We start from the raw sequence: 27121 nt of genomic DNA, 5'->3' as shown, positions 1-27121 counted from the left end.
GGTCTTAAAGATAAGATGGAGCCTGATTATTCAAGACCTTGTATGTAAGGAGAAGGATTTTAAATTACATCCTTGATTTAACGGGGAGAGAAACCAATATGGGAGAGATATGGGTTCTCTTTTTTTAGTCCCCGTCAGTATTCTTGCAGCAGCATTTTGGATGAACTGAAAGTGACAACAAGTGCACTTGAAAGGCACCAAGACAACCCCCAAAAGGGAATGTTTTTACAGGTGGTGGTCACAGACCATTGCTCTTTCCTTATCCCACCTGACTGATTTTTCTCTAGTTTTGCTTTTTTGCTAGTGCCACTACAGTACCACCACCAGCACATTCAGGTTGCTCAGGTAGTCCAGCTTCCTCAAGGATGACATATCCTTGCATACTGCCACAACTAATTTTGCTGTCTTGTTCAGCAGACTCTGAAGAGAATGGAGGAGATACCATGAGATGGCTCATTAGACAGGAAGAGTGGGACAGGACAGTAGAAGGTCATCAGCCCAGCAGCAGGACCAGTATCTGCTCTTTTGTACCAGGAGAAACAGGAAGAGCAGGAGGAGCAATGCCAGAGCCATGCAGAATCACAAGCAGGCTACTCACAGCCATGTTTCTGACCAAAATGTGAGACACAGACTTTATGAAAATGGCTGGCGTCTTTTAGTGGAAACTGTGTTCACAGCCCAGCAGAGAACACTGGCATTTAACAGACTACACCAGAACCATTTCTGAAAGGAGCAGATACCAGTCCTGCTGCTGGTCTGACGCCCTTTGACTGCCCTGTCCAGCACTCCCTCTGCAATGTTGTGCCAAAGCAGGTAAAACGCATTCAGAATTGTTCCTGCTTCCTCACTGGACAGATTGAACTTTGTGTTACACTATGATCAAAAAGTGGCAGTGTAATATGTTCTTCACACTTAGCTTTAGTTTTAAGATTAGTTCAGGTCAGCACAATAACCTTAAATTAATAACTCCAAGTAACACTAAGTGTAATTTATGTATATATGACTTTTTTTGGTGGAATGCATAAATAAATTCCCAAAGATGGTCAATTTCAGCAACCAGTAATGCTGTTGCAGTAGCTCAGTATGTTACATAATTTAAGGGTTATCATGTAAAAAGGGTAAATAATCATCATAAGAAAAAAATGGCCATTATGAGAAAATCAACAAGCCAAATTCCTCACTTCCATAACCAGCCGAATCACATCAGCTGTGCTAACACAATCAGTTAGAGACTTAATATGATAAGCTTGCATTAGGTAACATGACATGCCTTTAGAGCAAGAGCGATTGTTAAAAGGCTTTTATATGCTTACAGAAATTAACAGGTATTTATAGCCTTATGATCAACTTACACTGCATTAGATGAAAACAAATGTTCCCTTTTTAAAACGTTTTCAAGGTAAACCCAAGCTTTAGAATACGGCTTGTAAGATCTATAGGTCTTATGATTTAGTCATGAAAGCTGCATCTTCGCAGTTTTCTCGTGCAACCTATTTATAAGGATTAGATATAAATTATAAATATTAAAGTAAACAGAAAGCATAAAACTTTACTTCTTTTACTTCATGAATGAATCATGAGGTTTATGAGAGTACAGCACAGACATGCACGGTTGGCAGGAAGGGGAAAAATCTTTCCATTTATTTTCCATGCAGGAAATAAGCATTGCAACAACAACAAGAAAAAGGTGAAATAAAAATGCGGGGTCATAAGAGCAAGCCAAACAAACGGCATACTCGCTGAGGCTTCTTACGTCCTGATTTGACCCTCTATTATAGCATCCTGTTAATCCATATTTGAAATGGAGCCAATCAATGCCACTCTAAAACAAGGGCTGGGAGTGTGCAGAGGAAGGCACAGCTGACAAATTGAGGACAGCTCTCTGTGCTGAGCAGTCAACTGAGTTAGTGACTCAGTCTAATGGCACTTCATGCATCTTTCGCCCTGTCACCTTCCCTCATAGTCGTCATTCATATCAACACAGTATGTCTCCACAGCGTGAAAGACATTTGTAAAGCTTTAAGTCTGGAGGATATCATCAATATGGCTGTATTAAGTATTTTCCATATTTTTCAGCTCTTTTATAAACAAGCCCTTAAAGCCAAGGAGCCAAATCTCAGTCTGTTTTACAAGGTGTGTCTCCTCTTAGGTCCCCTGGTGCTATTTCTGTAGGTGCAGCTGCATTTCTCAAATGCGCCTCTGAGAAAAAGGACAACAAGCTATTCTTGTTGACTTTCAAATCTTGTTTCTTTGCAGCTTTGCACGCCTACAAGCAAGCGGTCAGATCCAGCGTATTTATGATAACTGTGAAAGGACAATATTGTTTCATTATCAACACGCTCCGCGAGAGCCTGTTTTAAATTTAACGGGCCGCACCTCCTTCCTGGTTGTAGCCCTCCCACCGACAGCTGCATATGTCAGGTGTAGAGTTGTAAGGGGTCACAAGGCAATTCATCAACGTCCCGACAGCCACATAGATTACGGGAAGGGAGGGAACGACTCGGAGAGGCGGGAGCGGATGGGGAGTGAAATGGAGTAAATCGAGTGAATGGTTCAGTGTAGCTGGCTGAACTAGAAAAACATTGTAAGAAAAAAAGTGCATATGTCACCCAATTCCCTGTTCAGGAGGTGAAACTACAAAGACCTACAAAAAAGGATTGAGGACAAAGTGTTTTTGGCGGCTCCTCTAAAAACTGAGTTAGCAGCTGTGTGAGAGGCAGACAGCAGTTAAAACAGCAGGGAGGAATGTTCCAAGTTAGACACCACACTCAACTGTAAGCACCTCAAGGTAAAACACACAGTCATCCTCCTACTCTCAGCAGAGCAGAGCTTTTTAGTTTTTAAGTGAAACATCTTCCTAAGTGCCACTTACATGGATTGGTGATGCAAGAAGCGCACAAAAAGACAACCAAGGTGGGAGAGAAAACAAAAGCAAAGAACAACAACAACAAAAAAAATCTGTTGCAAACCAACAGTAGGAAGTGCTGTGAGTCATCCTACACACACACACACACACACACACACACACACACACACACACACACACACACACACACACAACACAAGCATGCACAAAAAACTTAATTAATCTGCACACACATTCTAACAGAGGCATGTTTTTATATATATAATGAAGAAAAGTTTAAGGCAATAATAACAACTACATTGAAGCAGTGACCACAGGGCTGCTAGATGTTAAGATCCAACACTGCCTCCCAATGGCAAAAACAAAATGTTACACATCATTTCCAAAAAAAACAAAAAACAAAAAACAAACAAAAACAAAAACAAAACCAGACCCGGGCAATTTGAATCAAGTCAGAATAAATACATCAAAAAGCTGAAGCAACCTGCTTCAAGAACCTTTAAGGCATACATTATTAATGCCTACCAAAGCTGTGCAATTACATCACCAAATAAAAGTAAGCTACCTGCAGGGCACCAATATTCACAAGGGGTCTTCTCAGCAGGTAGCTCCACATGTTTGATTTAGCTTTTTTCTTTTTCTTTTTCTTCCCCCTGGCGTAACCACCAAAGTCTGTGTCTCCTCCAGAGATCGAACAGGGGATCTTACACTCGTCAGGTGAATGATGAGACATAAACTACAATACAGGCCTCTGATGTTATGAACCTGTTCTCTACATTTGTGCTAGATCTCCATCCCTCTCCTCCCTTCAGGTTGTATAGGAGGGGTGTACATTGTACCAGAGGAGGTGGGGGCTCTGTGATTGATTCACTCAAAGAGACTGCAGCTTCTGGATTGCACCACTGGATGACAGCAGATCTTTTGTTTTTAAACCCCAGCTCACATCCACCTCACTTTGCAAGCAGTGCACTAAAAATATAAGCAAACCTACAAGCACGTAGCAGGAGTGAGAAGCCCTTTGTTGAATAGCTTCTTTCCCTTTTTTGGAGCTTAGGTTAGCAACTTGTCATTTGTTTAGAGCACTGCTCAGCTCTGAAGCTAACAAAGAGGCACTCTAAACATCGATTCGCACTGTTCAATAAGCCTTTCTTTGGAGTGGAAATGTGGGGGATTCACACAGCATGTTATGTCTAGGTTTCCCCTAGAGCATTTAAAGAATTAAAAAAACCCACTGAGATAAAACACCTAATTTTAAACACAACTGGAACTAAAGTCTATTTTAATTCAAACTGACAATCTGACTAAGATCTCTCACTTTCTCTGCAGTTGCAGTTCCGGCCTTATTTCAGCTACTATGATGCCCTCTGCTGGATAAAATATCCAATTACACCATTAGTGAGCACAATTATAACATGCAGGCTGACATCTGGTCCTAATCTCAATGCTAATTTGTCACTTTCAGCAGCACAGCGCGCTACCCCTGCAGCTGGAATGGGATACACAATAAAATCAGTCTCTGAAGAAAAGCAAAGGGATGCATGCGGGTGTAAACAATAAACGGCACATGGTAGGAGGCCAGGATGATCCCAGTAAATCTATTCAAATTCATCAAAGAGATCACAATGAAGGCGATTTATGAGCACAGCTGCTTAACTGTTAAGACTCATCCGTGTTTGGAGGAGAAGCCTTACAAATAGATGGAGACAAATCCGAAGCACAAACGAGCCTTTTTTCCCTCTCCTTTTTGTAAACCACATCTTCCCTGCAGTAAAACCCAACACTGCTGTATTTCAGTGTACTTTTAGTAACAAGATTCAATGCTATCACAAATCCAGAAAAATGCTGAGTTCATCCAGTATTTCATGGTTATTTTTGGCAAAGACAAAAAATATATATGACAGCAGGACAAAGCATACTGACCTAATGAGAAACGACATTATACTGTGCAGAAATGCAACGCTAATGTCACAAAACGTACTATAAAAAATGCTACTGTTTATTCAAACAAAAGCAAAGTGTATATGGACAAAATCCACCAGGGATTCTGAGTTTTACTTTCAAAAGTTTTATTTTGCTTTTTAAAAAAAAAAAAAAAATCAAACTTTATGGATTTTCTATTCCCACAGAGGCACAGATATTATTTAGATCAAAGAATAGACAAATGTTTAAACTCAATCAGACAATGTCAGAAACTAAACCTTGATCAAAGGAACAGCCCCCATTTAATTTTTTAAAATAACTTCAGTCAAATAATGAAACCTCAAAATAATTTAGATCAAAGAGCCTTTCATCTCTCTACCCCCCACACACATGTAGATGTGCAGCTCGTTCTGCTAATGGCTGTGCTGGAGGAAAATAAAACAAGCACATGTTACTGAGACAATCAGGAGTGCACGCTCTTGAAGCCCCTGAGTAGTCAAAAAACTGCTTTCATGAGCTCCGCCCTATTAGGATCATCAATTAATTCTCTTATTTATCTCCATTCCATTCCAGAAAAAACCAGCAGGTTTTTTCCGAGCTGCTTGTAGGGGATCCCTGGGTGCCAGCAGGCCAGTTTTAACATTACACCCTCTCCACTGAGTCATAAGTCATCTATCAGTCATCTGTTAACAACCGAAAGTAAAGCTGGAGGCATTATCTTTTCCACATGCCTAAATCACTTCAAATTGCTCAATACAGAGGGAATCAGCTGTGCTGCTCCAGGGTCCAGCGGGGGGTCACTGAACTCCACCTGTCATCATGACAAATGATGCAAGCTTCTATTTTTTGACTGCTTGCCTCTCTGGCATTATGTCTGACCAGAGGTGAAGATCAGTACAAATGCTTTGTTTTAAATCAACCACACTGAACTGCTGCCCTCTCTCTCTCATCCACAATAAAACAGTAAGTCGCATACAAACTACAGACCGGTTAAACCACCATAGAAAGTGTCAGACCTTATTCTGACCACACCTCAGCAGCAGGAATAAAACATGTTGGCCTCAGGTGGGGCTTAACATGTGGCATCAGAAACAGAGACAGTGAACATGTGACCAGGCTGAAAGCATGTAAAGACCACATGGCTTGAAGCTCCTAGGGTTTCTCCTTTTCTAAATCCCTGACAATCTACCAGGTCTTGCACCATTTCGTTCCTTTACAATAAAATATTTCCAGCAGAGATAATACGTTGGATATTTCTCATTGAGGCAATCATACATTCACAAATAGGTAGTTAAATCCATTTGGGAATAGTGGTGATTTTCCAATATATTTGCTGAGCCTCGTTGCCAATTACCGGCATGATAGCAATACAATGGCATTAATCAATGTCAGTTGCAGATGCTATCTGTTGTGTCACATCGATTTTCTGCTCGTTTAGTGTTCGGTGACAGTGTAATAAAGAACTGAATGACTTCTACACAACTATTTTTAATATAGAAAATTTAATATAGAAAAAAGCAACAAAAAAAGAAAGAAGAAAAAAAACATATCAATATCAGCAATCAGGGTATCAGGCAAATTGTTGTTTTAAACACTACAAGACTATTTTTAAACCGCATTTTCATATTTTCTTAGTAGGGACTACATATAACAAATGGTGAAATCTGTTGATGTTCTGAAAGGGAAAAAATGTCAGCTGATATATTAGATTTTTAAAAACGATCAAATATCAGTATCCATCTTAAAAATTTTATGTCAGGGTTAAAAAGCAAACAAACAAACAAAAAAAAACCCCACACACATCAAAAGTATACTTAAACCTGTCATATTACTGACTTAAAGTCATATCAACATAGTTGATAGGACTACTAATAGGAATGAAAACACCACACACCTAGATCTAGACAACCACGAATAAAAAATGCATCTAACAGTGAGACATGGTAACATCTGTCTGAGAAGTGTCCATTAGTTTACAGTGCGTAAGCCTCACGGTGACGAGACTGTGACAGAGAGCTGATAAGTTCTCCAGACAGAACCTAAAATTGTTCCCGATAGACCATGATTCATTTCCCCAGGAGAGTTATAAACAAGCCTAACTATAAACCAAGGTGGTAATCAAGATCTGATTCAAGGGAAGAGGAATTCACATATGCTCACAGACATCAGAAAACCATTACACAGCCAAGTACCAAATCTACAGTCTAAGGCACCTTGAAACACTTTCTATGTAAAACAAAACAGAACATGTCCTACACACAAGCCTTCATCGACTCAGCTGCAGTGAAACGTTATGCAGTACCTGTTAGGTTCTGTTAAAAGAACAATGGAAACTAGAGAAATCTGGACTAATGGGTCTACCATGAGCACGACATGACTAATCAGTCGATCAGCAAAGCACTCACAGTACTAAAATGTTTGAATTAGCACATCCATGTGATTTCATATCTCCCACACAGTTACCTCCCATATCACAAGAGTAAATTGCACTTTTGATATAGGTGAGAACTATTAAAGAATATATGAAAATCATCGAATTATTGTTTCTGCTGACTGGTCTTTTTAGCTGCTACTATTCATGGTTTTTCTATCCATTAACAATCCATCAAAGAGCATAAACACGAACGATTGTGTAAAGTAAAATATCCCTTTTGGGTGCTATTCTTTTTTTTCATGTCAAGTTAACTAAGGTTCACATGTACAGGCTCTTTCATTGATGCCAATTCCCAAAAGCTAAATGCACCAAGGTTTCTTCTGTCAGTTTTTAAAATTGTCTGCTGTGTTGCAATGATGCGTGGGAGTATAAGAGAGAAAAGCTGGCCTAATTCACACATACCTCTCTTATCCTTCCTTGCAGAAGGCTCTATCGATATCTCATTAGCTGAATGCTTCTGCTAGCATCGCCGACAGCATAGCCAACAAGGTTATGGATCATTATTGGTCCCTGGCTTTTACATAAAGATCAGTTGATGCTTCAAAAACAAAGACAGAGCGTGCAGGAGTTAAAGTCCTGTGCTTTTAGGGTGATGGAAGCTTGAACCAATATGTGTGGACAGCACTAAAGTGCCTACAGCCAGGTTTGACATAAACAGGGACCACAAGAATCACGCTGAACCAAGAGACACAAATATCAGTTTCTGGGTCTCATCTAACCCAGAAACCCCAAATAAGGGCCCTTTCCCCTCAAATAAAAAAATGCTGAGAAAGTCAAATAGTGTCGATAGCGTTATTATCTAAAACAGCGGTCTCCAACCTTTTTTGCGCCACGGACTGGTTTGTGCCCGACAATATTTTCACGGACCGACCTTTAAGGTGTCGCGGATAAATACAACAAAATAAAACTAGTACCGGTACCGAAAAAAAGAAGATTAATTCATAACACACGTGAAAAGACCCAGGAAAACCGAGTTAACGATAAAAACGATAACAAAATAACGCTGAAAACCGATAAAAACCCTGAAAACCATACATTTCACACCTGAGCCTCAACTCTCGCGGCCCGGTACCAAACGACTCACAGACCGGTACCGGTCCGAGGCCCGGGGGTTGGGGACCTCTGATCTAAAAGTCTAAAACTTCTTCTGCAAGATTGGCCACAAAACAGCATCAGCTAAATCACAGTGATTGCACACCGTGAAATGCATACAATAAGCACACATACACATAAAATGAAGCATGAAATACAGAGCCATCAGGATTATGACCATTAGTACTGAGTGGATATCGCACGTTTGGTCAGACGAAAGTCACAAGCCAGTATAGGCCGCTTTGAAGTCATTTAAAATTGCTTAAATTAAATGAAACCAGCTTTCCAAGATTCAGTTCATTTACCAGCTGATTCAACCAGAAAGATATTCAGATGTGTTCAGTCTTATTGCCACAGATGTATCAACTCAAGCACCTGGTTATGCAGTCTACACAGAATGGGTCGCTCTAAAGAGCTCACTGAATTCAATAATGCTACGGCAATATGATGCCCTTCCTGCAACAAGTCAGTTTGTGAAATTTCTTCCCTCCCATTCAACTGTAAGTGGTTTTACTGCAAAATGGAAGCATTTAGGAACCACAGTAACTCAGCCACAAAGCGGCAGACCACATAAAGTTACAGAGCGGGGTCTCCAAGCGTTGATGCGTTTAGTGTGTAAATAAGAGAATTAATTGATGATCCTAGTGTGCGTTTAGTCCCTGATGCTTGGCTGACTCAACATCTGCAGAGCTCCAAAGCTCATGTTGCATTAACATCAGCACAAAAACTGTGCGCTGAGCTTCATGGCATGGGTTTCCGCAGCCAAGCAGGTGTAATGTGTAGGTGAACCAGTACTTTTGTCCAGCTATTGCATCACACCAGCTGAGAGAAAGCACACCATCCAATCAGATCATACAATGTGCAATTTACAAAAGCAGTTGTGGTAAACAGCTGTCTCCATGAAAAACATAAATCACCCTCTGATTCAGAGCCACTTTGGGTATCACTGAAGCTCATAACTGTGAGCAACACAAACAGAATTTCAGTTGTATGACTCTTTGTAGTTTACTAAAATGCTGCTTTGGAGTCACAGCAGACTGTTTCTCTGTTATTATGGAAAGACGCTTTGACATTCAGTCAAAGACATTTTAAAACACTGTTGTACTAACAATCCAAATGTGGAAGTTTCAAACCCAACGAGGCACCAGGAGTGCTCAAAAGAAAGCCCTAGCCGCTAGCTAATTTAGGCACAAAGTGTCCACTGTTGTAAACAGGTATGTTTTAACCCAAACCAAATAGGTTTTAGTGCCTAAACTAGCTAACAAGTGGAAAGTGTAAAAAGAAAGAAAAAGGCTCAGCATGAAGCTAAACCAGGGTCTCCTGGCTGTTAACCCCAGGAATTATTCTACCAGCAGCTCTCCAACCTCCTAATGAAGCCTCTCTGTTAAATGTGCCCATTGGTTGTCAGAGGCCAATATAACCATTTCCAGAGCTTTAGAGCACAAAGAATCCCACCCAGCTACATAACAGAGAGATGCAGGAGGCACCTGATCAGGCAACATTACTATCATACTAGTCTTTAACTAGTAAACTGTGAAAATGATATGACTTAGGTAAATACATTACTGAGTTGGATGAATGTAACCACAATCAAGTCTTAGCCAACACAATGCTTCTGCTTCAAAGAAATGTCTTTGAAGCATTGTGCTGGCTAAGTTTCTAAATCTGAATAAACATGAATTTTTTGAACATTGCCATTTTGAGTGTGGGTAGGGGTGAAGCCAATTTTAAGCTTGGCAGTGAGCCATCTTCAACTGTGCTTTAGTTCTTGGCAAAGAGCTAACTTCTTGTGTACACATTTGCGCCGTCACACCGAATGACTAATGAGCCTCCCTCCTCCATAAATAAGCAATGAAAACAAACGGGACGAGTGGCAACTCTAACAGCTTGCAGTCCACTTACAGCTAGTTCTAAATCATTACACGAAAACCTGCTATAGATGTGGAGGGAGGTTTTGGATTTTTCAGACATTTATCAAACACTTCACCGCTCAGAACTCATTAAGTCTGACTTGGACCAAAAATACAAAGTTGCTCGAGAGTTAGACACGAAGCTTAAGGCACAGACTGTCGATAAGGAAACATGATGTCTCATTTTTTATTCTGACTGTTAAGACTGGTAGGATGGAAAACAGCAAACTGAGATTCATTGCTGGTGTATCATGTCAAATCAAATTTTAACTAGCAGGCAAAATATAGTTTGTTTTGTTTTTTTACACCATGAAAGCATTTACTCAACCAGCAACTAACCTGAAAAACCAGTTTGCATGCAAATCTGTATGCTGTCTATCAGGGCTCTGAATTCCTATCAATGATAAAAGTAAAGTAATCTGCACATATACAAGCTCACTCACTCATACTGTATATGCTCACTGTACTCTAAGGTAAAACTAACTCACACAGCTGAGAAACGGTCAAATTTGTAACTGTTAATCACTTGAAAATATGTTAAGTTTTCACCAATCAGCTAACCCTAGCAGCTCTAATCATCACACTCTGCACTCTCAGCATGCGTCAACATGTGCACAGTGCACATTATGTGAGGTGACAAAATCTACCTTGTGGTGGCACTAACTGTATAATCAGAATGATATCATAGCCCATCTATTCACCATTCTGACATTTACGCAGGTTAAATTTCCCATCCTTTTCAAACACACAGTTGAATACACACAGTAAGGACCCTCAGACTAGTGGCAGGCAGTAATAAAGCCATCACACGGGGAGACATTTTGAAGCATTCTCTAAAAGATTCATTTGAACTGGTGGCTAAATCCAGCCACCTTACATGAGAAGCAGAGGTGCATTTATCTGCACCACCAGCAGGGGTCTTACAGTGGAAAACAGTGGGTTTCCTCTCATTCAGAGGAGGAGGAGGAATGCCTGCACACATCACTTTGTGAATTGCAGCACAAATGTGGGAAGGCTGCATTTATCCTTGAGCAAGTACCGTTGATATTTAAAGCAGACTCTCGACTTCTGGAAGCACTCGTCGCTGAATGCTGCAGAAACATACTGCGGAGGGCTGACGGCTGATTAGACTGATGGATCAATATGAGGTGCAGCCATTACTACAGTTATGAAGCCCCTGTCAGCTCACACCACTCTGGCCTCATCTCTCACACACAGCCTCCCAACAAAACTGAAAGCAGGCTGTGTGGAGCTGATACGCCGTATGAAAAGGTGGAAAAGATTGATTTCATTGCAGCTAGTCTCTAAAGGTAACATATGGAGCTTTTTCAACTGCTACTGGTAATGCAATCCCGAGTACGAGGGCACATTTCTGCAAAGTGCAGTAAATGGCTGGAGCTGTTGCTGTATTATAAAGGCTGAAAGACAACAGTAAACCTAATGTAAAGGGGAGGTTTGCAAATGTTTCATGGCACATTAGGGTTTAAGATGCATACTAACAGTGACACATGTACAACTTTTGACTAGCCCTCATACTAAAAGGAAACTTCAACAAAATGCCTTCCGACATTCTATTAAAAAAACAAAAAAATAAAAACCCACCTTGAATTCAAAAGAACATCCAAAGTGAGAGTTTGGGTTAAGGTTATGTCCAGTACCCAGGCATGCATCTCTTTCTAGCTAACTGTGAATCACCTGATCTCAAACAGGCGGCTCAAACTCCAGGATGCAGAAACCCAGCAGGCTTCCATGGCACAGATTTAGATCAAGGGATACACATTTAGCAGTTTGTCCTCCCCTGGGTTTTGTGTGTTTGTTTTTTCACTGTGGCAAATTCCTCCCGTGTGGTAACTCAGGTGATGCCATTCAGCATGCGATACAAACAAATCAATCACAGCAGCACAGATTATTCAAAGACAGACCTGGCACACAGTTCAAATATTTGTTTAGGCAGGGACAGCTGAGGACAGAGTGTGGGAGGAGCGACTCGCCCACAGAGGAGCAACAAAAGGCACTGTATGCAATCACTGCTACTGTCAGTGCTCATCTCTCTGTCCCACATAAAGTGAACCAAATTCCCTGAAAGTAACTGGCTGTGCATACTATATAGATACTGATTTATTTTCAACAAGTTTTTACATATCTCTACTCTCTGAAGAAGTCGTGACAAACTGCTACTATTTATATCCGTGAGTGCCCCATCTAGTAGCAGTGCACTCAAGTCACGATGGGCCTCGCGCTAAAATGCATGCACACTGGCACACGGTGGGGGGGACTGATGCGCTTGTTAAAAAAAATAAATACATTTTAAAAAAATGAAGTGAGGCGATGCTCAAAAATAGCTTTGGAAACCCTTCGCACAGGTACGTTTTATATATAGATGAAGGGCTTTTACAAATGCCAGCAACGCAGATGGGCTAAAGGCTAAGCATCAAGCTCTCTCTTCTAGAAGTGAACAAACAATTACTAGAGATTAGGTAAGGGTTATCACTGTACAAATGAGGTAGTGATATCAAAGGCTAACATCGTAGGGAGACTAAAGCATCTGTGCCGTGGCTGAGCTTAAGAAACACAGATGAGAGCCGTGAAAGGATTAAAAACTTAAGGGGAGAGCCACAAAGAGAAACAATGTCCTGCTAATAGCATGCAAGATGCAGAGCCTAAATAATGCGTACCTATGAAAGCCCACTGTGGGACTGTAGGGGTTGCAGAGGGACAGCGTTGGAAACACTGTTGCCAGGAGAGAGACAGACAAAAAAGCAAAGCCACAGTATCAATAGGACCAAGTAGGTATTAACAGCAGTGTTGAAGTTTCATTTCTACCACTTTTCCTTTTATTTTAACTCTCTGGAAATGTGTGAAATGACAATATGGCCCAATAGTTTAATGGACCCTTTTCACACGAAGGCTTCACTGTGAAAACAGAGATTTGGTTCCGCTTTATAAATAAAGTGGAAGAAAAAAGACAATTTAAAAAAATAAAAAGAAAGAGGCAACCCCCTGCCTGCTTGGATTTGTTAAAGACGAATTCAGAAGTTTAATTTATCTGTATTAGTGGTCCGGAGTCCTCTGTGGACATTTTAACACGGTGCTCCAAGAGCTCACAGCTGTAGAGCATTTGAGCAGAATGATGGCTTCCAAAAGCTCCCTAATCATCACAGACCATCTGGAAAACAACTGGGCCGTGCACTGTCCACTGGACCGAGGTAGACAGACAAGAGAGGCAGAGAGAGAAAGATAAAGCTGGGGAAGGAAAGTAAAAGATTTTTCAGGGTATGATATGGAAGCGGTAACATGTTAAGAGCGTAAGAGATATCCACCACTAATAGATCAGAGAACTGATAACATGGGCAAAAAGTAAAGTATTCCAGTTGCAAATAAAAGTCGCTTTTCCCTTCATCACTCACCGATCAGCTTGCTTTATTTCCACAGATTTCTTTACCATGGGCACCCTGGAAAACAGCTATGAGTAGAAGCTTTATAAATCTCCTCGGGCCTTTCAGAAGCAGCCTGTACGGATTTGAAATGTTCTATATTGTCCTTGTGACTTAAGACTTCATAGCCCTCTGTAATGTACACATTGCAATCAAGGAAAATTGACTATAGTGAAGCGAATGCAGAATGAGACTTAAGCATTATCCCTCGAAAATCAGAATCTGAAAAACTACAACACAGCCAGCATACCAAGTTTTCATACGTAATCCAAAGCATTTGTGGGGTAATAGCAGACTAGAGCATGACCTCCATGGAGACAGATGTCCCTGGATTCAACCTGACACAACATCAACAAAGGATGGCTCATTGCAGATTAATACAGGGATTAATCAGGTTCAACAGCTCTCTCAGCATTAAATGAAAGATGCCGCATAACTAAGAGGCTTTAGGACCAAAGAATTACTGTCATCTATATGCTCCCTTACTTAACCCAAAGGTGTGGGCCTACATTTGCTTTATATATTTTGTAAGATTTAACCAGAAAGGGCTCAATTACAGAAATAACTATAAAACAATCACAACATCTGATCACCAGCAAGGCTTGTGTGGACTACAGCAAAGTCATATGTGCAAACACATCCATATCCCACCTAAAACGCCATAGAAGGTGAGTTATGATTATGTTAAAACCCCACCCATATTTTTTGTCCTCCATTTTTTCCTCATGGGATGAAAGGAGAAGCAATCTCTGTGCACACAATTTGTAAACAACATGCACATTACAAAAGGGCTAACTTGGTCTGATGTGGCTTTACACTGAGAAACTGTCTTAATCAGCACCTGGGGCAGCCACCAACATCAGAGCATCTCTTACACATATGTTCACAAGCAGAGCATCTAAACAGATACACACTTTACCCCTCCCAATAGAAGCCAGATGGTGAGGACCCCACCGAGACTTAAAGGCGTGAGAGCAGTGCGAGCAGCTCAAAGCTCGCCTCGCTGACTGTCTGTCTCCCAGTCAGCACCCAGCCACACAACAGAGAGTTATAGATGTGGAGATCAGGATGATGTACAGCAGTCTGGTCTCCCTCTTAAATCACATTACACACACAAGTGCTCTGCAAGAGTACTGAGCACAGACAGTGTTAGTGAGTCAGCAGTCACACACATCAGAGCCTCCCCCTGCCAAGAGGATGAGTAAATATTCTCTCAGCACTTTGCAGTTTGAATAAGACATTGTCCCGTGTGCCTTTTCTTAAAGTTAGTCACGTGTAATGGCCAACTTACAAACAATAACCCAATAGGCTTTGATGTTATGACTGAAAACTAAAATCTGGTTTTCATTTGACTCAAAGTTTGTAATTGAGTCAAATCCAAAATAAGGACAAAATTTCATAATGTACTAAAGAAGGTCAGAGCAGTGACACAGCATTTCATTCACCTCTGTGTAATCTGCAACCGTGAGCTGTATGTTCTGTCCTGCTGCTCCTCTCTGTTGCTCATAGATCTCTTCCTGAAAGGAGCGGGCAGTTCCACCTAATGCTGCTGATACTGGAACACCCTCAAAACCAAGGGTGTGATTTTTTGTGGTGAAACTTGAAACATGCACGTGTGACTAACATCAGTTTGTCTTAAAGTGGTAAACAGAGGAACTTCAAAGCTTTTTTTTTCCAGGCCACTCCACATGGAAAGCAGTTTTGACATCCGTCATTCACCACAGACTTGCATTCAATCTAAGCTATCAATCAACGCTGGCTTTTAGACACGCAGGACTCTTAACCTGTGCACCGTGTATAAATAAATAAAACAAATAAACCCCATACACACAGACGTTGATCTCTTCCTGCTGCGTCCACATGCAGAACATTTTCATACATTTCTGATGTCAGCCTGGTAAAGAGAGTTTGCCCAGAAGTAGCTCATTGTTTTAACATATGACACGAGGAGCGAGCGCTGGATCAGACTGAGAAACCGCTCACTCACTGGATGGCAACTTGTGGTTTTCTAATTCTAATTCTAATAATGACCACAATCTGCAAAATTAACTTAAGGTTTTATTAACATGACCTGAAACCAGTAAAGGCACAAATTCATGAGGAAAATGTTTACAGTGGTCACGGAGTGAGGGAGCTGAGAGGCGCTTTCACAGTCGCAGACATCTAAATAACCACAGGAGTTGCTCTCGACTGGTCCCTTAAGAAGAATGCAGGTTTTTCCATGGGTTCACTTTTCAGACCCAGAAGGTTCATACATCTTTTATACAGCCTGTGATGAGGGACTACAACTCAAAGGACAGCATGCAAGCATATCGCTACATCATCCAGTTGTGTGCATGCAGCATCCCCTGTTTACCACTAGCATCTGTGGTGTAATGAGGTCGATCTAACCTTACAAATGTCAGAAAATTTGAATGTTTTTTCTTGTAAATTTGTGGCTTTATTTCATAAATTTGCATCTTTAATCTCAGAAACTCAGGAGTTTGTTTCTGAATATTAACTCCCTTCTTCTGGCTTTCTAATTAATTTTTCTGTGCACTGTCACAATTCTTTATCACTGAGTAGTTTCTTGTGTGGCCTCCCAGCTTAAAGGTTTGTGTGTCACCTCAATTTTTAACAAGTGCTCAAATTTCCTACAATGTACAAGGAGGAAGTTAGTAGAATCAGAAATGAATTACCTTGTACATGTGATTGTGGTCATCTGTCTTTGTGAGGCAGACTGGCAGGCTTTCCTATGCGCACCCTGCTTCTCATACAATGTCTTGTGGAACAAGCTACAGCTCTTGCAATACAAATGAAAGGAACTGGCTTTACTTGTTCCCTCTATAATAAATCTCTTGATATACTACGAGCCAGGGCACATATGGTAAAAAAAAGCCTTCTCTGCATGACTGATCACAGCTTTGCTTTCACAAGTCAGGGTTTAAATAACCTGTAGGTGTTATCAGACAATTTAATATACAACCTTAACTTGCATCTATTTATTTTCAAGTCCAAGGGCTTGATTCTGTGCCTTCCTCTCCACTTCCATGACTGGATTTTCAGGGTTACATAATCAGGGCTGATATAAGGCTTTGCTCACAGCTATGGTTTATTTCCTGGAGAGAAGGGAGTGTCTTTAAATGTCTGCCATAACTGTCATTCTCACAGTTAAGGAGGGTTCATAGGGACTCCCATCGTTCTTACACAGAAGGATTAGGACCTCAACTCTGAGTTCTTGAAAAGCTACTGACAATGATGCAGCAAACCCAGGTAGAAATGAGAAATGAGAAATAGAGTGAAGTCATTCTTCAATTTTAAAAAAATCATTTTCACTCTGGTCAATAAAAACAAACTCCCCCACCCCCTACCCCATCTTCGAGGGCTGTGACTTTTTAATCTCCATCTTATGATCGCTGATAAGACGCCTGGGTTTACTGAAACTCCAGACGTCATTGTCTGAAAATGAGACTTTAAAAGACACAAGGCAAGCCAAAAACACTGGTAAAGGTGAATGCATCGAATGCAATAAAATGTTTGTGAACCCATTCGAATTACCAGGACTTCTGCATTGATTATTTGCAATTAGTGCTCTGACTTTCATCCACTGTATGTTTCAGCTGAGGCAAAGGACTGCTCAACACCTTGGAGTCACTGAAAGAGCAATACCATAAAATTGTATCAGTAAGCTTTTCAGGATACTGTCAGGGCAGCAGTCCATGACCTACAGCTTAAGAGAGGTTGGGAGATGCAGTAAGATCACAATCCCAAAGCACACAGTCAAATCAGTGACACGAATGGTTAAAAATGAAGAAAAATCCTGTTTTAGTATTGCAAAACTGACCTTAGCCCAATTGGGATGCTGTGGCATGACCTGAAGAAGGCTGTTGAATGAAGACATCCCAGAAATACTGATGAACTGAGGCAGTTTTGTAGGAAGAAAAGATCCAAAATTCCTCCTCATCATTGTGCAAGTCTCATAAGCAGCTACAGGAAATGTCTGAGAAAGGTTGCTGCTGCTGGAGTAGCTCAACTTTAAGTCTAAAAGTTTACTTAAGTTTTTTTTTACCCTGCAAGGACACGAAAACTGTTTGGGTGTTATTACTTTAGTCAGACATGTCTATAACTGTTACTTAGATGACACTGACATTCAGCCAGCTTGCCAACTTCAAAGGTTGTAATATTTCTGTTGTGTTCACAGCTTGTTTCTACAGTCACTGCAACTATGCAGAGGTAAATAAAAATTAAGATATAAAAATACTAATAGCTCATCAACTGGGGATGAACCCCTACGGCCACTCCTGCAAGTGGTGCACCCAAAGGAGGGTGGACCATGTAGGCCTCCAGACAGACAGATTGGTGCAGCATCCTCCTGTGACGCTATACTGGTCTGTTGTGATAAAGAGTAAGACAACATACATTTCTATCCTCATCTATGGTCATGAACTCTCGGTAGTGACTGAAAGAATGAGATCAAGGATACAAACGATGGAAATGAGCTTCCTCCAAAGGGTGGCTGTACTCTCCCTTAGAAACAGGGTGAAGAGCTCAATAATTTGGGAGGGGCTCAGAGTGGAGCCTCTACTCCTCCACATGGAAAGGAGCCAGCTGATGTGGTTCAGGCATCTAACTGGGATGCCTCCTAGAAAGCGTTTTTTCAGGCATGCGCTACCAGCAGGAGGCCCCAGGATAGAACATAATGGAGAGACTTTGTCTCTTGTTCGGGAATGTGTCAGTGTCCTCTGGGATGAGCTGGAGGAGGTGGTCGGTGAGGGAGGCCTGGACATCTCTGCTGAGACTGCTGCCGCAGTGACCTGAACCCGGATAACCAGCCGAGCCGGAGGCAGGGAGGATAGTTGGATGTATACTAACATAATTTCAAACAGAACATCCTCTTTAGGTTCAAAGTGTATTTCTTTTGAACAAGAGATTTAATGTGAGTCAGTATGAAAAATATTGACTTATTATAGGCCAGTATCAACGATGCTAACTGATATCAACATATTAGCATATAACATAACATTTATAGATGCCAGCAGCTGTACCACACAAGATTTGCCCCATACAAATGTCAAAGAGCTAAAAGCTTTTTTGTAAAGAATGAAGATCCCTCCCTTGCACAAAAGATGGAACAGATAATTAACATAGCAAATAAGCAGAACAAAAAAACCCCACACTGCATCAGCAATCAGTCAGATTGTTATTTAAAACACCGATGTTGCTGCATCCCAACAGGAAACCTATTATAAGCACAATCTAGGTTATCAATTTTAAAAAAAAACACAGTCATTAAAAAGATTATTATATGAACTTCATTATTTAGTTTTGATGGACATTAACCACCAATGAATATTTGTCTGGGAGTAACCTGACACGTGAGTACACGGGCTTTTAAAGCAGAGAAAGCCAACAGCTAAACACAGATCCACTGAGGAGATTTTTGTCATAATTGACGGCATTTTAATTGACATGCTTTCTTCTGCTCTGAGTGATGAATTATGCAGCAGCAGAAGTGAATAGCCTAATGAAAATGGTAGTTGGAGAGCAGACTAGCACGATATGTATATTTTATGTTGCATTTCACACTGATAAGCTATTGGAAACGGTAAGTTGTCCTCAAAGCTCACTTGCAAAAAGTCGTCAAATGAAGCATTACTAACTGGACAGCCATCAAGCAAAACTGTAGGGTCACATGCAGACTGCTTATTACTCACTCATTAGGCTTCAAAACAAGATAACAGCAGTCTCTTTGACAAACCTAGCGCAATTATCCCTGAGTTCAGCAGTTTGCGGGGTTTTTTTTGTTTTTTTTTCCATTCCCAGACAGAATTAATGAGACAAGAATAGCAAACAAAGACCGGGAACTGACTTCTGCACCTGTCTTTCATAAACATATTTACACTTACAGCATCGACGAGGCAGCAAACTTACAATTAGGGTCACCGCTTTCCTACTATATATTAATGCTATGACACCTTTGCTTCACTCAAAGTCACTTCACCTAAGTTGCCCTGACACACACTTCTGAGAGGTTTTCACAGGTCTGGAATGCTCATTAGCAAAATGTGACAAAACACAGCAAAAAGTGCCTAAATCACAGGCCCACTTCTTGTTCAAAATGAGGCTTGAGTTAGAATCTGGGATTATGTGCTATGGAGATAAAATGAAAAAACAAATCTGCCAGATGGACCAGTCTCATAAAATACTGTTTCATCACAAATAATAACAAGCTGAACAGATTTGGGTGGCTGCTGGATTTACTCATAGACACGAGGGAGAGAAAATGTCTTAAAATAAAAGTAGAAATGCTTGACTTTGCCTGCAGTAGTCTGCACAGAGCAATGCATATAGTTTTTGTGCTTGTATATACTTTTGTAAAAGATGTATCTTCAGCATCCAGGAGTGCATAGAGGTTAAGTTAATGAGAGATAGGACCCAACTTCTAAGGTGTCTACTATTCTTATATGTGGATTATCATCTCAGAGTAAAGTCAGGAGAATAGCTGAAGTGTTCTCTGATTTATTACCAAGTTCAACAGCTGTGGAGGTGGCCAAAACTCCTGACTTAAAAATTTGGATGCAGTCATACTTAGGTACATCTGGCATTTTTACTGAAGCATCTTAGCAAAAAGGACTGGCACACTTTCAGTGCCTGCAGTCCTGTCAGACATGGAAGCAAAGCACTTGCACTGCACTGACTGTTTTGACTGCCTGTGAATGAAATTAACAAGTTAACAGCTTGCTGATTTCTACCTCACCAGGATCTCTGTTACTTGGGTAGCGAGCACCCACCACCTGCCAGTTGGAACACACCACAAAGTTAAAAAAAAGAAAAAAAAATCCTATTTTTGCATCAGGCAACCCAGAAACCAATCCAGAAAAGTGGTGCGAGTCTGAGGAGAGCAGTAAGCTATGATTGATTCAATTAACATCTCCAGTGACCTTCACTCATTCAGAACTCACGGCGACACAAACTAATCAAATCTTGGGACGGAGCATGCCTCTAGTCCACACTATCACACCAACAACCTGCAATTCATCCTTCCCAGCACATCTCATCAGAGGACAGCCTGCGTCAGCACAATCTGCTCCTTGATGCTCACACTGTGTAACCCGACGGTAACAGCCAAGCCACACAGCCAGCATGTGAATAAGCCAGATCCTTTGGCACAAGGTTTTTTTTTTCCGCTTTCTAGCAAAACAGCCACAGAAATTGATCAATAAACGTGTCTATATTTCACACAAGTGTGTGTTTAGAGCCACTGCTTGAATATAAAAAAAAAGGATCTCCAAACTTGTGATATTTAATACAAAAATGATGACAAAGCAATAATAACCTACTGTAAAACATAAGAACAGCTGTCACTGGGCTAATTGTACTGGAGAGCTTTGAGAGGCTTTTACTGGCAACCTCACACAAAGCCTCAAAATGCCTCAAGGACCGTCCAAGACAGTTATCACATAAAGCTATCAACAAAGCTCTATGTCAAAACATGAGTCACAATGAAATTAACAGGCATGGTTTTACGCAACCTCGTAACGTAAAGCATAAAAACACCTTAAAGATGTCTTGATCGCTGATCTTGTGCCCTAAGTTGACCAAATATTTTTCCAGCATGTGCCACCATCTTTAAAACACTCGCAGTTCTGACGACATGACTCAAATTCTAAAAGCTCTTGCTAAGTTAAAACAACAAAAGAAGCAAAGTCGTTCCCAAGAAACAGGACGGGGTAAATGTTTACTTACTAAAAGAGGACACAGAAGGAAGATGGTGAAAGTGTCGGTCAAATGTTGGTCACATTGCTCCGTGTTAGATTTTCATTACTGTTTTAAAAAAGAGGGAATTGCTATTGAAGGTCAACAGAAGGGAGAATCAGTATGCTGAAGCCGTTTCTCTGTGTATTTTACTTGCTTCGCTTCAGTTTAGGACAAGCTCAGTTGAATCAGCCATCCGCATATTTTTGTTTACTCTGACCCTGCTGAAGCGCCAGTATGCCAGTATATGAGATAAAAGGCAACGATATCATTTAAAATGCTTTTACTTTTTCACAGTTTTGACTAAAATTCAACCTACGGCTTAAACCAAATGGGTTTTTTCTCACAAAAATGCAGATGGCCTGCTTTGTGGGGGGGCAGGATGATTAGTTTGTGAGTTGTTTTACAGGCAACATTACCATGTCATTGGACTGTGCCAAAATCACAGTGATCATCTAATGAATGTCTTCCTCAAGTCTGTTTTGCACCGAGAAGCTGAGATAAAATACTGGAATATAAAATTACTGCCTTTCAGTCCGACTGCCTGGCAGCCTGCCACATGAAGCTCCTCAAATTCATGAGGAAGTCAAAGGAGAGAGGATTCGATGAGAATAATAGGGTATAATATCCTATTTTCATATGGCGCGTATGCTATATCCTCAGTCATTCAGAAGCCTTCTTGTACTTTGGCAGAGATGTTCACATACTACGCATCTATACGTGCCGTGCAACGTAATTGCAAGAGAACATGCAAAATAACAACATATTTCCCCCCTCATACCCTTGGATTTGGAGGACAGATGATGAATCAGACCCCAATGAATGACAGCACTTGTGATCTCTTTTGATTAGCCGCATACATCAGGCTACTGGGGGAAGAGAGCAAAATGTGAAATTTACTGTATTTCAAAGACTATGGCCGACTGCTCACGTAATTCATGCAGAACCTGGGCTTCACACGGAGAGGGTCACGAACTGAACAAAGTGTTTTAGTGGACACAGAGGATATATGACATTCTCCCCTGCCCACACAGCCACAAGAAATTAGCATACCTGAGATATGATGTAGGAATAAAAAAATGTCAAAAAAAATCACTGGAAGGAGACTTTGAATGAGAAGCCATTTACGTTTCCTTTAGCGGAGTGGACTGGCATGTAGTATTTCGGAAATATTCTCCAGCATCTATTTAGGGACAAGTGTCATCCTGAAATGTGAGGAGCCGTATAAACCCAAACAGCGAGGATAACTGTCAGAAAAAGAGAACGCATTATACTTTGGCTCAACTCTTCCAAGCAGACTCAGCTTTGAGCAGGGTAAGTCTGAATAAATACAAACAGCTTGCAAGAGGAAAGCAAGCACACTGTGTCCATGTCTGCCTGTTATTTGCACAATGTAGCTGTGTAATCATTAACTTTTGGGATAGGCCACACAAAAAGGGAGTAAAGGTTCCAAATTTACAACCTCTTTATATTGACACATCCACCACAAGGCGTGTTTTCAGGAGCTGCAGACTATTGAGAGGAGCGTTTCATTCCTCTGAGGTGACTTAAGTGGAAATAAATTAATTTATGCTTGTAATCGAGGTACCACGGTGGCGCGCAACGGGGAAGTGTTTTGAATTTAGATGACATGTTTGTATGCAGAGGTACTAAGGTTGCGATGGGTGTGCGTGTCATGCGGTAAAATAGGCGGGAAACTCACTTGATAAAGCACCGTGCTCCCTCAAACGTATATCCCTCCTCCCATCCGGTGGGTAAGTCTGTGAAAGAAGGAAAGGTGGACAAATATGTGAACAATCATGCAGCCATCAGCCACATTAAAAATCACTGAGAGGTGAAGCAAATAACATTGATCATGTCATTACGATGCTATGTTCTGTTGGGGTTCTGTTGGGCCTCTTGGGTCCTGACATTCATAAAGATGCAGACCGAGCACACACCACCATGAAAAAGACATTTCCTGATGGGACGACTTGTGCTGCCAGACTGCAAATACTTCTCGTGAATGGTCTTTAACCTCTTAAGACCCGAACTCTTCCAAAGCATGCATTTTTAATTTCTCTTTGATATTTGGGCATATTGGCACTCGATGAATGTAAAAAACAAAGAATTACCAGATTTTTTTTAACCTTATTTTTGTTTCTAAGAAAAATAAGAGCCACATATGAGGATATTCGTTTAAAATTTCGATAGAACAGTGGCAGTATAATGTCCTCCTAAGTGGATATCAGGCCCTTGCAGAGTAAAATTGAGTATTTTGGTCTAAATAACACAAAATGTGATGTCCACATATGTAGATGCCAGGTCCTAGGAGGTTAAAGCTCCATGAGTGAGCACCAGAACAAGTCTAGTCCATGAAGCCCCGCTCAGCAATCCACCTGCAGCCAGTGTAGTAGAAGCTGATGCTACACAACACCTCCAGCATGCATGTATGTATGAGTGTTTGTCCCAGAAAGTTAAAGGTGTTTTGGCCAGACATGAAAGACCCACTTACCCAAAACTAGGCAACCACCTTGAAAATTTAGAGTTTCTCGAATTTTCAAGCAAATTTCGAAAGTTCCAGTTTGTTAAAAAGGAGAAATGTTTAAAAATTTGAAAAATATGTTTTGAAAAAAAGCAATAGGAGGCAAAGAATAAATAAATAAAACTGCTATGAAATTAGAATATGAAAATTGGCAGCTCTCCTCCTAACACCCTCCCATCAGACAAATGCAGGCATCTGCTCATGCTTCACAAAAGCTAAAACTCACTCAAAGCTGAGCTTCACATGGGATTCAAAAACTGCTCTGCTTTGTAAAAGTCCTCTACTTAACCCATCGCACTACTGCATATTTTCTGCACAAACTTTACTTTTTGCCCAAGTACTTCATTACAAGCTAGATTTTCTAGTGCCCTGAACGAGAGCCCAGAAAAAGTGCGAGTTTACTCCCCTCTTCATTCACATGAATTAGTGAGTGACACCAAAAATATGCTGCCTCTGCCAGCTTTATGCATCACCTTTAGGGTTGGAACTAATTATTCCGCCTGTGCTCAATTTGTCACTTAGTTTCTTGATAAATCAGTTCAGTCATCTGGTCAATAAACTGACTGAGAATACATTCAAATTTTGTGGTTTTGCCCCCGGAAACCACAAAAAAATATCTCATTTACTATTACACAACGCTAATAAAAGCATATCATTGCAACTGAAAAGAACAGAGCTATATCATGATATTAGTAATTATTTTTTTTAGAATAGCTGCCTGCCTTCTGGGCTTCAGCTCTGTGGTGAAATACTGATGGACATTTTTCAATTTTTGATACTAATAGAATACAATTTTTTAAAGAAAAGAAAATGTATGAACTCACACATTATTAAAAAAAAAAACAACTCATTGGTTGCAGCCATATTCAGATGAAGCAGACACTCTTAACAGGAGAGGGGGTGCTTGAAGTTAAAGAAGAGCTTGCTGCTGCTGTATATAGTTGCATCATAATCTCACCAGAAAAGCGCACTAAGCAGCTAATTGTACCATGTCTCTAAGATAAGTCAAGCTTTTTGTAGGAATATATATATATATATATATATATATATATATATATATATATATATATATATATATATATATATATATATATATATATATAAGCTCACTGCAAAAAAAATTAATGATGAAATTCAGCAGAGCTATACTTCAATCTGCTACAGTTTTCCTGCTTACCTGTCACACAGGAGCTTACTGTTAAGTAGGGTCCTGTGTCAAAACACTTAAATGCACTAATCTTACTCCCCTGCACGGTCAACATAATGCGTTGGGTTATTCAAAGCCAAAACAAAAACAAAAAACGACTTCCTACATTTGTTTACGTGCTTTAGTTGCTATTAGGCTAAAGGTCGCCTCTTCACTAGTTCTCGGGCGATATTGGCTAGTGTCCACTCTTCAACTCCACTGACTGACCACCCTGGGGAGAGGCAGCAGCGAAGGAAGTGGCACTAGCTGGGCAGAGGTGGGCACGAGAGGGCTCAATTTTCACAGCACGAGCGACAAAAACCCACTCGTGTGTTAAGAAACACGGCGTGGATATCACAGCCTCTCTCTCTCACACACACACGCACAGCGTGGGAAGTGTTCGCTTTTGGGTAACACAACAACAACACACTGCCGGGGCGAACACGAAAGGCGTTCAAGATAAGAGAAAAACTTGACAGTGACATCTTTACCTGGAGTTTTCCTGTGCCCGGTTATAACTGCCTCACCACTTACTGGATGCAGCCAGGTTGTACTCTTGGCTTCTTCGCTGTTGAGAAAGAGAGACAGAGAGAAAGAGCGAGATATGCGTTCAAATCCAGCGGTGACTTTGTTCGAAATAGAAACGAGCAGAATGACTTGAAGCGTTTGCCTTTGGAAGGGATATTTACTTAACGAAGAAGACACGTCCATCCCGAGTAACACCATAACTCCAGGAAGACGGGAGACAAGAAATCCACTCGGGTTGTAGCTCCGCCGCCATGTCTGGCAGTACTGTATGACAATCGCGCGGCTCCGCTCTCCCAGGCAGCGCGTACACGGAAACCTTGGCAACGGCGGGTGGCTGAGAGCAGGGTGTAGAGCAGACAGGTAAAGTCCATTCATTTGTATGGGAGAATAATGGCTGGACAGCCGAGGGTTTTTTTTAACCCAAAATGTATTTTATTTCTTTACTGACACAATAAAAGAGTTATTTTACTTTTAGGTAAGTTTTTGCATCGCTGTGTACATGGCTTTAGTCAAAAAAGTCCTTTTGGATTTATGGTTCTTTATGATTCTCTACGACTTAAATATACAGCCAGGATATTAAACCACATGTCCAATCAGCAAACTCACATGACAGCAACTCGGTGCATTTAGGCATGTAGACATAGTCAGGGCGACCTGCTGAAGTTGAAAACTGAACATCGGTTTCCCAGCAGCCACTTTTTAAGTGGTATGGTTGTTGGTGCCACATGGGCTGGTCTGGGTATTTCAGAAACTCCTGATCGTCTGTGGTTGGGTGGGATTTTCCCCGAAGATCCATCTCTGGTGTTTACAGATAGTGTAAAAACATGTACTCTGCGCAACAATGTCTCTCACAATGTCTCCTCTCACAATGAAGTGAGAGGACACTGCTTTAAAATGAGAGGGTTGTAACTAAATTAGTTGCTGTAACGGTGTAGGATTAGATATTTTCTTAGTACAGGTAGTCACGCTCAAATCATATCAAACTGTTTTTTGATTTGTTTTTTTTTAACATGAAAATGTATTCAGTATACTACATTGGTCTCCAGAGTCAGCAGATCTCAATCCAGTAGAGCAGCTTTGGGATGTGATGGAAGAGATGTGCATCATGGATGCACAGCCAACAAATCTGCAGCAACTGAGTGATGCTATCATATCGATATGGACCAAAATCTCTGAGCAGTGTTTCCAGCACCTTGTTGAATCTATGTCAAGAAGACTTGACATAGATTTCTAGACATAGAAGGCAAAATGGAGTCCAACCCAGTACTAGCAAGGTGTACCTAACAAAGTGTTCGGTGAGTGTATATTTTCTGTTTTGCACCCTTACACTCTTCACATTCTTTATATGTTTTTTTTTTTCCTTCTATGTCTCGTCTGTGGGATCTGGTTGCTACATCATAGTACAGATGTCAGTGGTGAATGCAGGCGCCCATCTCACACATTTGTTCCCACCAATAATAACATAACTTCCAGGCATGTTGAATTGGCACCTG

At 40.9% G+C, this 27121-nt stretch overlaps 1 protein-coding gene across 9 annotated transcripts in view; it reads right to left on the bottom strand.

The window, feature by feature from the left end:
• Positions 1–25917, bottom strand: part of LOC146665086 (pleckstrin homology domain-containing family A member 5-like) — an 87424-nt gene extending 61507 nt beyond the window's left edge. For all 9 annotated transcript variants that reach the window (XM_085412535.1, XM_085412526.1, XM_085412525.1 and 6 more), the window contains exons 1-3: positions 25790–25917; positions 25592–25668; positions 23093–23150 (exon numbers count right to left, since the gene is read on the bottom strand). In XM_085412535.1, the coding sequence (XP_085268661.1) occupies positions 23093–23150; positions 25592–25668; positions 25790–25881 (227 nt within the window). In that variant the 5' untranslated portion in view covers positions 25882–25917. The remainder of the gene's footprint in view (positions 1–23092; positions 23151–25591; positions 25669–25789) is intronic.
• Positions 25918–27121: the final 1204 nt, after the last annotated feature.

Source organism: Rhamphochromis longiceps, linkage group LG7 (assembly GCF_057381845.1).
Source record: "Rhamphochromis longiceps isolate RC_006_pf linkage group LG7, R_longiceps_female_GT1.1, whole genome shotgun sequence".
Classification (NCBI taxonomy): domain Eukaryota; kingdom Metazoa; phylum Chordata; class Actinopteri; order Cichliformes; family Cichlidae; genus Rhamphochromis; species Rhamphochromis longiceps.
The sequence above is the reverse complement of the archived record's forward strand: the minus strand, read 5'-3'. Positions and strand labels throughout refer to the sequence as shown.